At 34.6% G+C, this 17,239-nt stretch overlaps 1 protein-coding gene across 2 annotated transcripts in view; it reads right to left on the bottom strand.

Annotated features, from left to right (window-relative positions):
* APAF1 (apoptotic peptidase activating factor 1) overlaps positions 1-17,239 on the bottom strand; it is a 30,000-nt gene that overhangs the window by 9,204 nt on the left and 3,557 nt on the right. For both annotated transcript variants that reach the window (XM_079304863.1, XM_079304864.1), the window contains exons 5-19: positions 16,440-16,620; positions 13,614-13,726; positions 12,980-13,111; positions 12,329-12,567; positions 11,623-11,790; positions 10,686-10,817; positions 8,741-8,854; positions 8,018-8,196; positions 6,472-6,598; positions 4,463-4,588; positions 3,732-3,863; positions 2,964-3,089; positions 1,738-1,899; positions 1,327-1,455; positions 501-626 (exon numbers count right to left, since the gene is read on the bottom strand). In XM_079304863.1, coding sequence (XP_079160989.1) covers positions 501-626; positions 1,327-1,455; positions 1,738-1,899; positions 2,964-3,089; positions 3,732-3,863; positions 4,463-4,588; positions 6,472-6,598; positions 8,018-8,196; positions 8,741-8,854; positions 10,686-10,817; positions 11,623-11,790; positions 12,329-12,567; positions 12,980-13,111; positions 13,614-13,726; positions 16,440-16,620 — 2,186 coding nt within the window. The remainder of the gene's footprint in view (positions 1-500; positions 627-1,326; positions 1,456-1,737; positions 1,900-2,963; positions 3,090-3,731; positions 3,864-4,462; positions 4,589-6,471; positions 6,599-8,017; positions 8,197-8,740; positions 8,855-10,685; positions 10,818-11,622; positions 11,791-12,328; positions 12,568-12,979; positions 13,112-13,613; positions 13,727-16,439; positions 16,621-17,239) is intronic.

Here is a 17,239-nt window from a genome sequence, read left to right as displayed (position 1 = left end):
TTCATGAATCTATGCATTATCTTGGGAGAAAGGGAAATATTACCTTGATAAGATATAGTTCTATTTTCACAGTTTTTTTTTTTGTGAGACAGTATAATTACAGAAATCTATCCTAAATATTAATAGGCAAATATATCTAACAAAGAAACATATCAAGTCTGCTAGAATCCTCCAAAAGCTTCAAAATTCCCAATTCAGATAAAATGTAAAACAAAATAGAAGTTTATAATTACTACCAGACCTAAAAAAATCATGTACATATAGAGGAAATTTAGATAAACAGTAAATAAAACAAAAAAGCCAGCACATTTTAATGTATATACAAATTATTTTGTAACAAATATTTAAATTTATAGTGATTATAAACATACATACCTAATACACATAGTATATTTCCATGTATTTTATATGACATATGATTTTATAATAAACAATTCCTGACATGAGTGACTTAATACCTATCTAAATTCAGATATTTCAAAACAGGACAGTTATCTTACACGTATTGTCTGGTCATCAGATGAAGTCAGAAATAAAGATCCATCTGGTGAAAATGTCACACAGTGAACCCAGCTCGTGTGTCCTCTGCAATATGCCACTTTTGATAATGACTTTATATTCCATAACTACAGGAAAAATATGAAAGAAAAACTCACATGGATTTAGACTGCATTTACAGTAAAAATAGTGCAATACACTAAATCACTATGTATTCTAGTATTTTCTTAATTCTTATTCTGAAATCAGATGTAACAAGAACTGTGCCTGCTTATCAGATTTTGATGGTCAGGAAAAGTGAATCAGCAGCCTCTTTGACTGCTATGATTTTAAAAAACAAGGTATAAGAAAATGTAAGTTCAACTGGCCCATACAGATTGAAAAACCAAAAGACCTAAAGCAGTAAAAAATCCCAAGCCAACCTCAACCTCAAACTTGATATTTGTACAGACCTACTCTAGCCATGCCAGCCTCAAAGTTATTCTACATGTTTCCTTCCTTCTTATGTTCCAGCACATAGAAGGAAGGTTTGGTTTGAGTTAAGCAATACTCCTGAGAGTCACAAGTGTAGCTTTAGATACACTTAGTAAACTAGTCTAGTTTTAGATAAATGTGGGTTCCATTGTCCAAAATTAACATGTAACTTTAAAACTTTTATTTTCCAGCTGATATTTTAAATTTAAGAAGTGGAAGTGAATTAAAAAGAATGGAGCACACCAAAAGCTTGCTAAAACAGCTACATTTGTTTTATCTCTGCATACAAGAAACTATTAGGACAAATGCAACATTTTAAATTAAAAGTAGTCTCCCGTGGCATATTGCACTTACCTCAACAGAACAGTGAGACAAGGCAACTGCTACTAACTCATCCCCAGGACAGAAGTCACAGTACTGGATGGTGCTGTGATGACTGACAATGACTTGAGTTAACAAACCACATGTTTCAGTATCAAAAAGCTGTGAACACATAATCACAACAGAAACCCTATTTGAATGACTTCACTGCTGACAAATAGCTTATATGCAAATAATTATATGCTAAATACCGTACATCCTCGAATTCAGAAGGAATTTCTCTTAGTCACAAGTTTATTGACCACATATTTTTATTTACATACACTTGAAATCAGGCATATCTATCTAAAAGATCTTAGTGGCCTGGAATTTTATCTCTAATCATAATTTCTGCCTTTATTGTAATACCCTACCTCCAAAAGATTGTTAAAGTGAGGTACTTACCAAAAGCTTATTTTTGGCTACCACCAAAATCATGTTACCATTTCTGGACCAAGAGCAACATTTTACTAAAACCTCCACATCATCTGGTTGCTCATCAGCATTTTTGAAGAAATCTTTTATCTCAATACTTTTCAGTTCATTTCCTGAGCGTGCTTCCCAAAGCTGGAATAAACCGGAAACAGACACAATCTCTTGGCTGATGTAGGTACAGAATACAACAGCAGAGAGCTCCCAGTTACTTCTTAAGATAAAAGGACAGGGAATAAAATACAAATGCCCCTTGTTACTTTCTGAAGTCAACAAATAACATTAGAATATTCACAAGTCCAAATTATTTCTATATTAAAAAAGGAGAAAAACAAATTAAGAAATAAAAACAAACCACAAAGATGATTATGGTGCATCAGAACCCTCTCCTTGGGTTTTTCCCTCCTATCACTCCAGCTACAATGCTGCCTCAACTTCTACTTAAAAAAACAATAAAACCAAAGATAACACCTACCCTGTAACTCTGCAAACAATCTACTCACCATGAAAAATCTGGCATACATCTAGCTTTGCACCCCAATTTCATTGAAAGACCTGCCAAAAAATCTAGGGAACCTTTCTGCCCCCTTTATATTCTTCCTTACAAACAACAGCTACAGCAATCCTTCTTTCCTGACTTAGCAGCTACATAGAAACATAAGAGTTTTAAGAATTGTAGTTCTGAAATAGCATAATTCTGTTGCAACTAAAGGAAATAAAAATAATACTTACACTTACTAATACTTACAGAAAAACACAATACCTCTCAGTCTTCTCCTAGTGCATACAAGAAAACAGCACAGGGAAATTGCCTTTCATTTTTATGTCTCTTTATGATTCATTTTCAGAGATGACAAAACTTTAAATTAACTTAAAAACTTACTACTTTTTCTGGTTAAACAATTTTTACTCCCCACTCAAGTTTTCTTAACAAAGTGCATTAGGAGACAAAAATATTCAAATTAGGCTAGTTAGAATTTATTTGCAACTACAAGCAGTTGACTTTTTTTTCCTGGTACTAGACAAGCCATTTTAAGATCTTGCATTACAAATGGGACCAATAATCAGCTGGCTCAAATTTTAATTCATTAAAGCTGATCATACAGACACGAAATTTTCTTATACATATTTTGCAACTGATACAAAACCTGCCTATCCATCATCAAAACAAAGGGCTAATTTAAAAATCTACTGTATACCTTTACTGTTCCATCTGTCGAGCAGCTAGCAACATATTCATCATTTGGTGAAAATCTGCAGTGAGTGACAGAATTGTCATGACCTATCATCGTATTTCTACAGTACTTTTTATTCAAATCCCAAATCTGTAAGAGAAATAAACATATCAATATCATAATATTAATGAATTATTCAAAGACAGATTGTTCATGCTCTTCTCACAATCATACACTGGCAACTAAAACACCACTTTTATTTTTTCCTAGTTTTACCCACATGTTCATGGAATGCATGCTATGCCCCGGGCTACCTTAAAATTTACATCTATCTGTTAAAATGCATGAAAACTATTAACATCAGAATTACATAAATCTAGTTAAAACTTTCTGTACAGTGCAGACAAGGCCCCTGACCAGCATAAAATTACTGAAAGTTTCCTCAGACTGAGGAAAAAGCATTGTCTTGCCTCATTTCTTTTCAGTTTCCTAAATTAGAATTATGGAGTCACCCACTTTAACAAAAATGAAATCTCTGAAGTTAAGTCTTGAATAGCCTCTCACCTTCATGCCCTACCAACAGAGGGCTTGCCCAATCTCCTTGGCTGAGTACAAACACTTCTATTCTGCCTTGCTGATTACAGATCTGTAGTCAATACTCTTGATCTGTTGCCGTGTTTCTTCTACCAGGCTCATTAAAAACACCATTACAGTGTTTAGACATATTTATACATCAATAACTACTCTGTTATGACAAGCAGCACAAGAACAGTCTCAACCTTTTCCACTTACTTTGATGTAAGTGTCATTTGAGCAGGTGGCTAGAAGGTACTGACCACTTTTGTTATTGAACTGGCAACAATTGACCTGCTCAGAGTGTTCTTCATATACACACTTACACTGGCCTGTTCTTGAATTCCAGACCTAGGAAGAATTGAAAGATGAAAGAGCTTTAAATGTATTTAAAGTAATTGTTTTTAAAAATCTGGAAATTATGCTGAAATACAGATGAAGTCCTAAAACATTTCTAATAAGACCTCAAAAATATATTGAAGAGAAAGATCATGTATTAAATAAAAGAAGCAAGACATTATGAAGAGAAAGGTCATAATTCAGATTAGAATCTGACAAATTCTGGAATTTCAACAAGATTTTGCTACTGTAATGAGGAATTAAAAATCCCAACTATTTCAAAGGTAACAGAAAAGAAGCATTAAAAAAAGAATTATGGACAGATTTATCTCATATTAAGAATAGGACTGGACTAACACATTATGTTCTAGTTAAAAAGAAACATCAGATAATACAAAATAAGTCAATTCTGCATGCATGATGTTAACATTAAGTATCTTTTATTTTATTTAACAAGTGGGGCTTTTCTGTTTGTCAAGAATTAAATTATCCACATAATAGTTAAGGCAGTTTAAATTTCCTTTAGTTTTAAGAAGTTGTGCTGAGTTAGCTAAACAGAAATTCATATTATGAGTTTGGAAAAAAGAATCATCTTTTCCTCATTCCCTTACCTTGACTTTTTTATCACTTGAACAAGTTGCTACAAATTCACCATCTGCAGAAAAAGTGCAACAGAGTATTTCATCATCGTGGGCATTTATCTCCAGGAGCCTCTCTCCACTTTCTGCTTTAAACACCTAAACCAAGGAACAGTAAAACCTTATAACTTGCAGACAATTTGAAAACACATAATTTTTTTTTATCATCTCAAACAGCTCTCTTCATGTAAGCTCTTAAAAAGTGGGTTGACTTTTGAAAAGATCCATCATTTCAGGGACAATAACATAATTATAATGTTCTGCAAGGATGAAAGAAAATGTAAGAGAGAGAATTAGTGAAAACTGGTTTTTAAAAATACTCATTAAGCCAAAAGCCATGCCCTTTCACAGTAGTTTTTAATAGTAACTGCAAAACACTATCTTTCAACCAAATCTAAGTTATTCTAAAAACCACAAATTCCAGTTTTACATGTATGTGACACACATACATATAAAGCAAGAATTTTAATAGAATTGATGATTGGTGGAACAAAACTCCCAAAATAAGTAGGGAAATATTGACAGAATGACACGCATTTCAGTCTCAAGTTAGACATAGGCAATGAAAGAACAGATAGGGAAAAGACATATTAATAAATTTCCTCAAATTCTGAGGTTAACTTTACAGTCTGGGGTCAGCAGCGGGTGGAAATCAGGTGTCCCTTTCCATCTTAGGTTATATATTCTTAATTATTAAAACAAACCACAAGGTGTTATTTACAGCACTTCTCAGATTATTTTTTAATTGAACAGGAATACTAATGACAATTAAATGGTTGTATTTGCTCAAATAAGAACATAAGTACCGAAGTAACAGGAAATCTACCTTCACAATAAGTTCTGCAGAGTATCTGTTCTTAATCCAGCAATCATTTTTTTAAGTAGCCTTGAAAACTGAAAAGCTTAAGCCACAATTAGAAAAAACATGAATAAGCTCAAAGTTAAAAAATGCAAAAAGGATTATGGCTAATTTTCCTATTATTTCTTCAATGAAAGTTTAGTTCAAATGCAATTGCAATCCACAGATTTTTTTGCGGGGGTGTAAAATGAAGGAAAAAATAAGCAATCTGCAGTGTCAACAATGAGGCCATTATGTACAGAAGCCCAGCACAGCAAGAGCATCACAGCATGAGTACACCCCACCAGACATCTCCTAAGTGGATGCCATGATCATAATTCTGTACAGGCCAGCAAATAAAATAAGCAAATAAAAAACCCACTAACAACACAGTAAGGAGCCAAACAAACAGCAACTTAGTATCAACTTCCCAAGCATCCAAAACAATACCAAAGGTTTGCAGCAAAGTTGTTCTTTTCCCTTACCTTTGGCTGTCTGGAATATGGGTACTTTACCAGGTTACTGGCTGGCTGACTGCTAGTTTTCTTGAGAGCTGGCTGACTCCCCTCCAGGCAGACTGCTGGCAAATTTCTATTAGTCACGTTCCTCTCTGTCTCTGCTTTCTAAGCACTTTGGGCCTGTTTCCAATTCAATATTGTCCTTGGCTTCAGAAGTGCTTTCTCCACAGATATATTTCTTTTGCATTAAGGGGTTTCACTAATTAAACACCAAAATGGCATAATGTCCACTACCATCCCATATAAATAGTAAAGCTAAACCTAAAACATCTTATTGCTCCTCAGCACTGTAGAAAGTCTATTGTGACTGGAAAATTTTGCAAGCAAGTATTAAATAAGGTAAGGTGCATTGCTGGACTGTGACCTTTTCCATATCATCTCATGTTCACACATGAGAGCAGTGAGGGTACAAACCCTAAAATCACACCATTCAGCTCCTGAAGATAATCCTTACTATTCTGAACATTCAACTTGACGTTTATGCAATAATACATCCCTTTCAATCTTCAATTATGATCTAGATCCAAATATTTCCACATAGCAACAGAAGAAAAGTGACAAGACTGTTTAACAAATATTTTCAAAATGGTCCACAGCATCTTTTGACTCATGCATAGGTGCCTTACCTGAAGTGTTTTATCAGCTCCACATGATGCTATTCTTTGTCTATCCTTGGAAAAGCAAGCATGGTAAACTGCATCTCTGTGCGGACGAACAACCAGCCGGTAGAGATTTTTCAAGGATTTTTTATTTCTACAGGGTAAGACAATTATTTAGATGAGTGCCTTTGTATTATTCAAAATCATCTCTAAGAAGATTAGCACTTTTCCACACATCTTGAGCAGCAAGCTTTATAAACAAAACAACCAACCAACAGTACTTTACCTCTCAGCCTTCATGCTGAACTAATAAAGGAAACATAAATTCCAACATTCACATAGAGGTTTATATTGTGCTCCAACAGTTACAGCTTAGAGACCAAAAAAGATAACATTTTTATGATCTGAAATACGCCATTTCCAAATATAGACTTTTCCCTGAGAATTCTTGTTCTCCTGCAATTGATGCAAACTCTTTCTTTTCAAGCATATTAAAAAACATTTGTAAATTTGCTTAGATCTTCACAAATCTCCCTAGTTTTCATGACAATGGCTCAATTCTTATCACTAGATAGCTAAACAAGATCTGTGACTATCACCACTTTTCAATCAGAGTTAGGTACAGGATCTAACACACCATAGATGACTCTTGCCTCACTTCAACAAAAACTTAAGAGTTTGTAGCAAACACAATCATGCTGTTTAGCCAGATCTTTACACAGAAAGCTGGCAGTGTAATGAGATGATGGCACTGTAATGAGATGACTTGGTGATGAATGACCAAAACATCTCTCTCCTGAACCAACTGGATATTGAATCTTCTGAACCATGCAATTCCCAAGCAGTTTTGCTAAATAAAATAACCAAATATTCAAAGAGGAGACTAATCTGCCTGGCTGTTAGTATAATTGCTTGACATGGAGTCACTCTGTTTTATAAGCACCAAGTACTACAAATATCAGAAGAGAAATATCAAACAGAATCTAGGAGAGTTACGTGGTCAACTGACTATTGGACAAGGCTGGGAAAATGTGTAGCTCTCTATACTTTTTCCTTAAACAACTTTCAAAAATACACAACAGCATTGTTTAAATAGGAGAAGTTTCAAGATTGTGTAGAGTTTAGAATTTCCCACCTCACTACTTCATAAAACTTTGAAAGCTAGTACAAATGCTCTCCTTTTTAAAGTCACAGTTTAAAACCTAAAAGCATACTCTAACATACCCTATACTTGCACTACAATTCTAACTTTAAAATAAAGTTTTTCAAAGAAGATTCAAAGCATCATATTTTCATCTTCACATTGTTATTTAAAAGGAACAATAATTGAATACAGAAGCAAATATATTACTCAATTTATTTTTATGTAATAAGACTAAGTTGTTGCCTTACATATCCATAGCTTCCCTTCTCCCACAAGTTCTTGAAAATTATTACATCTTCTTTCCCCACAAAAAACCTCAGCAGCTCTTGCAAACACCCTTTTATTACCATACATGGTATTCAGTTGTACATGAAATTATTTCCTTGGTCAAGGGATCAGCATATCAGCAGACAGACTGCAGCTACTTACATCCACTCCAAATAAAATGTTCCTGTTTCTCTTTGAGCATGTAGCTTGGCCTGTTGATACACCTCTGAAGTCTCTGGCTGGCAAAGACCCAGCTGAATGATGTCAGGAAATGGCTGACGCCCAAGGAGGTGCCCATTTAAAGACAGAAATTCCTGGAAATTCTCACGAACTGTGCTGTCCTAAATACAGAGCAGACATTTGACAACATAGATTTGTCTTAGGATTTATTTCCTTGCTTTTTAAAATTTCTATACAGACAACATTCTTAGAGAAGCCCTTAGCTCTATTTTTCTGTTAAGTTATATTAGCAAATACATACAATAGATGGAAATATTTCATTATCCTATTCAGAAAGCATAATATCCTTATTTTTCAAACAAAGAATAGTAGCAATAGCAATTTATTCAACAGTGTGAAATATCAGAAAGTCTATTCCAAGTGGTCAGCATAATTCTACACCTCTCAAAAGCAGAGTACCCTATGTACCCACCACTAGGTATTGATCACTATTGAGTTCCATGGCCAACCACTTACACATTGAAGTTAAAACAAGCTGAAAACTGAGTTTCCTTTATTTTTATCTTCTCCAAGTAAAAGTTCAGTTTAATATTGGTTTCTGCTTTGATTTTTTAAGCTTTCCATATATCTGCCATATACATCCTACAAAATGATTAACTGATGTGCAAAATGAACCAACTGATCATTTACCTTTTAGTATCATACCTTTTGATCCAGGATTGAACTATATTCTACATATTCATGAATCAGATGAGCAGGCCCTACCAACTCTGTTTTAGCTTTAATCCAATCTAAAGAAAACATAAGATCACGGAGCTCCTAAAAGAAACACAAAATTAAGTTCAGATTGTAAGTTTCACTGCAGAATCTGCTCAGGGGGAAAAAGAAAAACACAGGAAATTCACTTGGTATTTAATATATTTTGGTACAACTGTCTCTTGTTGAAAGCAGGCAATATCCTGTTTTCTGCATCTTAATGTTCAGTTATAAAAATTCAATGTATAGAAGACTAAGTTTGTTATTTTAAACTGCATTTTGATACAGCTAGTCAGACAGGAGATGGAGGTACAGAGCAATTCTTGACTTCTGCAGCACACGAAATCTATCTTTTTAACTCTAAAAAAGCTTCTTCTAGTCCAGTCTAGCAAAGATCACTACTAATAAGGATTGTTGATCTTCCTAAGAGATGCTGAAGCTCCTAAACCCATTGATAAATGATCAAGGGATTCCTGCCATAACATGGTTCTATCATATCAGGCCCTATGGATGTGTGAACATTCAACTGATCCATCCAGACCCCTACAATTTAACATTTGTTGCCACAAACAAAAAGTCCCTGTTCCCACACTTGCAGTCCTCCAAACCAAAGGGCTGGGCAGACAAGGTCTGTCAGTACATAAAGGACTCAGGTAAAATAAAGCATTGAACTTTATCCCTATTAGTTAGATGACCACCTTTAACGAGTATTGGTCCAATGTTTTCTTTAGACCTCTTCTAGAAAAACTGCTTAGCAACAACAATGCACAAGTTTAAAGTGTATTCCAACTTAAAATCAGTAACAACAAGGATTAAAGGACTACCATTGATAAACAAAGAAATTTAGTACCTCCTAGCTTTATTAGACTTCCAACAAGTAGAGGTCTTTTTGAAATAATGAAAAGTGATACATAGAATATAAAATCTAGGAAGCATATAGTCACAACGAACCAAGCTAATGACTTCTGAAAAGTTAATTCTACAAAATGTAGAAAGGCTGCTAACAAAAACATTTTCACTACACACAGAAAGTGAAGATACTAAGATAACAAAATAAACATGATCCAAAACACCTAGACTTGTAGCCAACATTAATTATGAAGGTTTTTATAAGAGATAAATCCATTAAATGGAATCTCATATATGAGAGGAGTCAGATGAGCCATCTTGAAAGAAGCTCAAATGAAAAGGTTTGAATACACGTGAAATAAAGCAATTAACAACCAGGACCAAACGTTATTCAAGACACTTGAAACTGAAATTCATGTGAAGCTACCAATTATTAATCTTTCTGCATGATTTGCATCTTATAGTAGCTATTGCATCAATATCTAAAGAAGAGTAATTGGCAAAAATAATAGCAATTTTTTAAGGTGCTGAGACAATCCTGGAAACAAGAGACTTGCCCATCTAACTCTTGATGGGGATTTTTTGCTATTGAAATCAGGTAATTAATTTTTACACACAAATCTGTATGACAAAAGAGGGAAAAGCTAACAGGACTTCTGAAGATAAAAAAAGGAACTAACTGATAAAATGCTCTGATGAAATCAATTTACTTATATTATTACACAAGCCTTTCAAAAAGGCTTGGAGAAGACTTCTTATCAGATCTTCTTAAAAAAAGGAAAAGAAAACCACAAGCCATTATGGTATAAAATAGGAAATCTTCTCAAGAACTGGTTGAAAAGAAAAGATATGAAGGGCAGAAATAAAGCAGTTTTTGTAAGGGACAATGATTATCAGAGGACCTCCTAAAGACTCTATGTTGAGTGCTTATCCAGCTGGATTAAAGTCAAGGGCAAGAGAGGCTCAACTGGGAAAAGGCCTGGAGGGAAAAGCAAAGGTAATAATGGATGAAAAAGGGAAACAAAGGACACCTGTCAGAACCCACCTGCTCCATTTTGGCACCTGCCATGTGATATGCTAGAAAGTTATACCAGTACATGCAATCCTCTTGAGACAGAACAGGTGTATTAAGCTTGTAGTATTTCTTGTACTGATTAACTATGTTTTTATGTAGCTCCTGCAAATGAAGAAAAACACACTTTTGGCATTGAGGAATTTTAAGTATTATTATAATTACATTGTAAATAGCATTAAAGAATAATATTATTTCTCAATTGCAGTACATTAACAAGTGAAATAAAAAAGCTTAACTTTCAAAATTGTACACCTAACCTAATTTACTGCTAAAGACTTCTCCAGAAACATTCTCTGTATATTAAAAGACAGAAAACCAAGCTGTTAACCCTCCTTCTCAGACTGAGATTAGCTACCAAATCTTTCCTCATCTTAAATTTGGGTAGCTGACAAAAAAAAAAAAAAAGAATCCTTGCATATGTAAATCTAAAGCAGGGCAAAAAAATCTGCCTTTTCTTCATATCTATTCTTTCTGCCTTGTCCTTCAGAACTGAAATTGAGCCCAACTTACAGGTCACCTTCCTGAAAGTACCACCTTAAACTGAAAAAAAGGAGCAAAAAGCATTTCTCTGCTTTAAAGAAGGAGTTCTCTATTCTGGTAGGGCCTTGATGTCTTTGGAATAAACAGTGGAAAATTACCTTTCCTGGTGGAAACATCTGATAGAGAAATAATGGTTACAGAGTCTTCTCTCAGTTTAGTGTCTCTTAGTTGCAGATGGAACCATCAAAAACCCCTCCACAGTTTCAAGTTGAAAATAAATATTTTTAGTGAGAGGGCCTTAAGTTAAATTTAATTTGGACCTATGCTATGAAGCTACTCAGGGTACCATTTAACACAAAAACCATTTTCTGGAAAATGCCCAGCTTTGGAGAGTAAAGGTGAATGTAAGAATCAGCTGCTATGCTACCTGAAGCTGGTTGCGATTCTTCTCTGTGAGAAAGTCCAGCTGGAGATCATGTAAATAATAATGGAATGACTTCCCATTACGATCACAGAACAACAGTGATTTGTTAACAAATTCCTGTAGTATATCTTCAACTTCTTCAGTTTCCATATCCCAAAGAATACAGAGAACCTAAAAAATATTTGCACATTAACATTAATCAGAACCAAGTCATAATATAATCTGTATGAATATTGTAAAAGGCTACCAAATTAACTGTCAACAAAATGCATTCTAACAAATATAGATACAAAGGGTTCATTCAATTCAATAAGTTACCAATACCTTCATACCAAACCACAGGACAGATATTAGAAGTTAACCAATCTTTTGTCTATTTGTAGTGATTTATGGTGACCATAAAAGGAGACAAATTCCACATAACAGTTTTCAAGCTTTCAGTGAGCTCTGTTACAATCTAATTAAAGAGCAAAATACAGACTGCAGATTAAACTTCAACATGAATATGTTTATTCAGTTATGATTATTTCAGTTTCAATGCTAACAATAGAAGTCATGATGCAATAATGGAACAAATATATCCAACCTAGCAATTATTATTGTTACATACCATAGAATTTGTGCATGAAAATAGTAAGTTTTGAGAATTCTCTAAGGTTGTTGTTTGTATCACACAAAAATCACAAGATTTATGCACTGTTTTTATTACCTTAGTAGGTACTTTGACATCTTTTGGGAGGATAGAGAGATCTTTATAGTAGTCTTTGTAATTGTCATCCAGCTGCTCAACACTTATGGACATTGCTTCATCAAGGGCTTCATAATCATAGGAGGAAGATTTTCTTATTCTTTTAAACTGTTTATTCTGCAGCTGCCTGAGATAGTACTCCCAGCGACTAGGGAAGTCTCGCAGTAATGCACCAATCAGGGATATCACCAGAGGAGAACCTGAAGGAAAAGATCAAATCAAATTTACAGATCATCAAGGAACAATCCAACATTGATGGTCATGTGACTGAAACAGGTAATACTCCCAATATGCTGATTAAATTGTTGAGGCGCAGAGCAGAGACAAATAAAATACACACATCATGTAGATATTTGCAAAATCACCAAATTTTAGTTCATCAATGATGCAGAAAGAAAATATACTGAAGAAAACTACCCAAAAATCAACATGAGACTTCTACTAAGCTTAAAAAAAAGAAAAACCATAATATTTTATAAACACCTGTATTTTACTTGACATATACAGTATTCAAAATAGAGGAGGGAACATCCTTTAAGTCAAAACATAGAATTAAAAAAAATAAAAAAGACATTCCGTGGTAAATTGTATGACAAAGAGCAACTAGAATACCTTTGCATTCTCTTACAAGAGAGTTAGCTTGTTCTGGAAGTTCTGATATTTTCATATTCACAAATAGGGATAAAATCTCCAGTCCTTTCTCATGTGCTAGTCCACTTTCCACATGAACCTCATATTTATTGCCTAGAAACAGAAACATGGAAAAAATTTCACCAAATGCATAAAACTGTACAGAAATTATTTTCCAAGTAAAATTGGAGCAAAGGTTCACGATTTTTTGCATAGTATTAAGAAGAGTATAAATTCTACTATCAGAATCAGCTTGCATTACATATATATATATACACACATATATAAAACATACTATAAGCCAGGAATTATAAATGCATTATGGGCAGTCACTGGTGAATAGAGATAATCAGTCTAACAGCACCAGTGTCACAGAGGTTAATTTATTCTGCTGAGAATTACTGCACTCATCAATGTAAACATGTAACTTTCAGGATAACATACAACACTTATTTCACAAAGAGAATAAAGTCTTACAAAGCAGAATTCTAAAACCCTGCCACTTGTGCACAGATTGATAGACAGATTCTATCAGACTCTTTTGAAAGCTCACATGAACAATGTGCAGACACAGACACATAAAATCTGTGGTACAGGAGAGAAAACTGTTCCTTACCAGCCACAGCATCTGTTACACTCCTGTCCCTGCTCGTGATGAGTACCTGACATTGATTATCAAATGCTTTTAACACCCAAGAATCCCAAATGTCATCCAGGACCAAAAGAGATCTAGTGTGAGAAGAAATACTTCAGATTAACTATTAATGCTAAAATAAAGTACTGCATTTTAATAAATAAAAAACATTTTCAGAATTTACAAAGTATCACTGCATAATTTTCTTATATTAATATGTAGAATATCTTAATAGTATGTCCAGAGAAGGGTAACAAAGCTGGTAAAGGGTTTAGAAAATGTCCTAAGAGGGACAGCTGAGTGAGCTGTTTATCCTGGAGAAAAGAAGGCTCAGGGGGGACCTTATCAATCTTTATGACCTGAAAGGAGGCTGTAGCCTCCTGTAGGTGGGACTTGGTCTTTTTGCCATGTCTCAAGTAGAAGGATGAGAGGAAATGACCTTAAATTGCACCAGGGCACTTCAGATTAGATATGAGGAAAAAAAATTCCCTGAAAGAGTGGTTAAGCACCGGAATAAGCTGCCAAGGGAGGTGGTGAAGTCATTGTCTCTGGGAGCATCCAAGAAGTATCTGGATGTGGCACTTAGGGGATATGGTTGAGGAGTTATTATGGTGGTGCTGGGTTGACAGTTGGACCTGATGATCTTGGAAGTCTCTTCCAACTTTGGTGATTCTGTGATTAAGCACTGCGCAAGAAGCTGAATGCAGTTGTCTCAAAAAGGTATTTACCATTTATTATTTCATAGCTACAACTGAAGTGTAAGCAATGTTTTGACAAACATTTCCATTAGTAGACACCAGGAAAAACAGAAATATTTACTGGTTTTAAGTCACTAGGTATCAAAAATGAAAAAAAGAGTTGTATAAAACTAGATAACTCTGACACAAGCTAGTGATAAGCTTGGTAGAAAAGCATTTAAGTTGCCTTTTTATTCAAGTTTTCAATTTTGTTCTTGTATCTTTGGAAAGCTATATGAGACTAATCCTCTTGTAAAGCAATTGTCTTGAATGGCAAGGCTCTTCTTACATAAATGTCATTTCATAATGATTGCATATTCCAATCCTATGGCCACCCACATTTGCAGGTTCCTACATGGAATCTCACCAGAATACTGTACAGCAGACTTCCCCACACCTGCCTTTACATGATAGAGAAGACTGTGCTTAAGGGAGCAAGAAGTCAAAAAGACTAGCTGGCAAGCAGATGTATGAAAAGAAATAATTAGTTATTTGCATTCCGTGAGTTTTTTAGTTATTGACACCTAATCCTGCAAATTGTTTACATTTACTACACTTTTTATTAAGGGATGGAATTTTCCACTCTACTAGTTACTGCTTAAGTTGTCCAGTTCTCACTGAAGCATGACAACACTTCCACATTTTTGTCCAGCTAAGTGGCACTTACACCATCAAACCCTATAAATAAGGATTTGATCCTCCTTAAAGAAGAGTATACACATTCTCATACTTAAGTTTTGGATACCCTTATCTCATTTTTACACAATTCTTCTATCAATAACCTTTTCATAAATCAGAGGGGTTCACAAGAATACTATCGTAGCCATAGAGAACTCATTTTGTGCCACTTTCACGACTGAAAAGATGATGGGTGACACAAATTACAGCCTGATTTTATGTTTTTAATTAATCTCAGCACTTCAAAGTCCTCCCATTCATTAGGTACCAGTGATTTTTCTTGTCCAGTCACAAAAACCCTTAAAACAAAGAAAAACCAAAACAAACAAAAATGTACCTCAAAGCAACAAACAAATCCTTGTGATAACAATCACAGATTAAATCCTGTCTGTAATTTCTTATTTTAAAATATACCATAGCTTCAATTTTTCATTTGACTAATAATTTAATCCCAAGAAACATACTTTATTCCCAAGAGATTTACTGGGTTGGCTATCTGAATCCAAATATAGCTAAAGTGACTTCTTATTGCCAAAGAGAATTCCAGAACAGAGCCAGCTCCTTCCCAAGCTGCAGTGAAGCTTTGTTTCCCATACTTGCACTCTCTATGAACCTTACTCCCAGGCACATTCCCCTCTATTTCCTCCCATGCCCACTTCTGTATTGAAGAGTTTTGATTTCTTTGTTAATAAACAAGAAATAACAATGGAAATGGAGATTTTTTATTTTTTTTTTACAGAAATGCCAGTATTCTACTCTGTTACCTATAAAGATCACAAGGCTGGAGTACTATTCCCAAGATAACTCACTGACAAGCAGGCTTATTTAGATTTTCCCAGAAAACAAATCCTCAGCAAATAACAAAAACTATTGCTCAAAGGTGAACAAACCTGTGCAATGACTGAGAAAGAGACTAATTTCTTGGCAATAATTGATCACATCAACGAAACCTGCTTTTATTTTGGTATCTCTAGACCAAACACTTTTTAAAGGCATCAGCTGTTCTGGAAAGGAAGAACTTTCTGCAGTGATATATACACACCTTTTTTTCTGCTGTATAATCCTCACATATCAGTAAAGCAGTCTACACACTGCTACTACACACAATGAGAACACTGAAAGTTAAAGTAATCCTTATTTCCAACTGCTTGTTCCCATCTTTCACTGTTCAATCCCATCTTTCATTATTTCACTATTTTTCAAGCAAATATGACTTCTGCACAGCTGGTTAATGTATTTTGTTGATAGAAGTCTTATTAGTCTAAGTTAGGAAGTTGGTTAAAAAACCAAAAGACACATGTAACCACAACACAGACACCTCAGATGATTAGACCAAGGTTACTCTGCAAAGTTTTATCAGCTAAAAGAATAGCATTTGATTTACTGGCATCACCTGGGGTATTTGCGTAACATCAGCAAACGAAGACGATCTTTAGCCTCCTCAATGTTAAGTGGTCTTTGTGAAAGAGTGGAGTCATGTTCCAATCTACTACAGAGATTCTGAAGTTTTATGAGGAGCCCTGCTTTGTCCTGTTTCCCAACAGAGATCCAGTGAACTCCTCCTGGAAAGTAATCTAGCAAGAAAAGTAATATTAATCATGCTATACATTTTAAATAATTTTAAGTATTTAATAGCAACTTACAGTAATAAGTCAGCATTAATTAAAATACAAACCTGTAAAGTCCGTTGCAAGCCATCCTTGCAACTCTACTACTGACACCAAAGGATGGTTCTACAAAATCTCCTGTTTATTTTTAAAGGAACGGACAGTATAGGGCAAGTACCCACAGGAATTTCACACCATCACTGGTGCTTTCTACACATTTTTCTTCCTGACCCTCCACAGCCCCTTCTGCATCCATCTTTCTGCTAGTCTCACCTACCATTTACATTTTTAACTGTGTAGTACTGCCGGAGTTCAGAGTCTGGGGTGTAAAAATAATACTGAAACAGTGATGAAGAATATACCTAGAAGAGTCAGCTCCAGCAGAGGATGCTATAGTTTCTATCCCTACATCATTTTTTCTTTAATGCCAAGTTCTACTTTTTCCTCCTAGTGTCCTATGCAAGGAAAAATAAATAAAATAGAAAACAATGCCATTAAACTGTTGCATCTATGATCTACTTTAAGCTAAGGCAATACTAATCACTCATAAATATGCCTGTCACTATGAAAATATACCCAAAAGTTA

Source organism: Erithacus rubecula, assembly GCF_903797595.1.
Source record: "Erithacus rubecula genome assembly, chromosome: 4".
NCBI lineage: Eukaryota > Metazoa > Chordata > Aves > Passeriformes > Muscicapidae > Erithacus > Erithacus rubecula.
The sequence above is the reverse complement of the archived record's forward strand: the minus strand, read 5'-3'. Positions and strand labels throughout refer to the sequence as shown.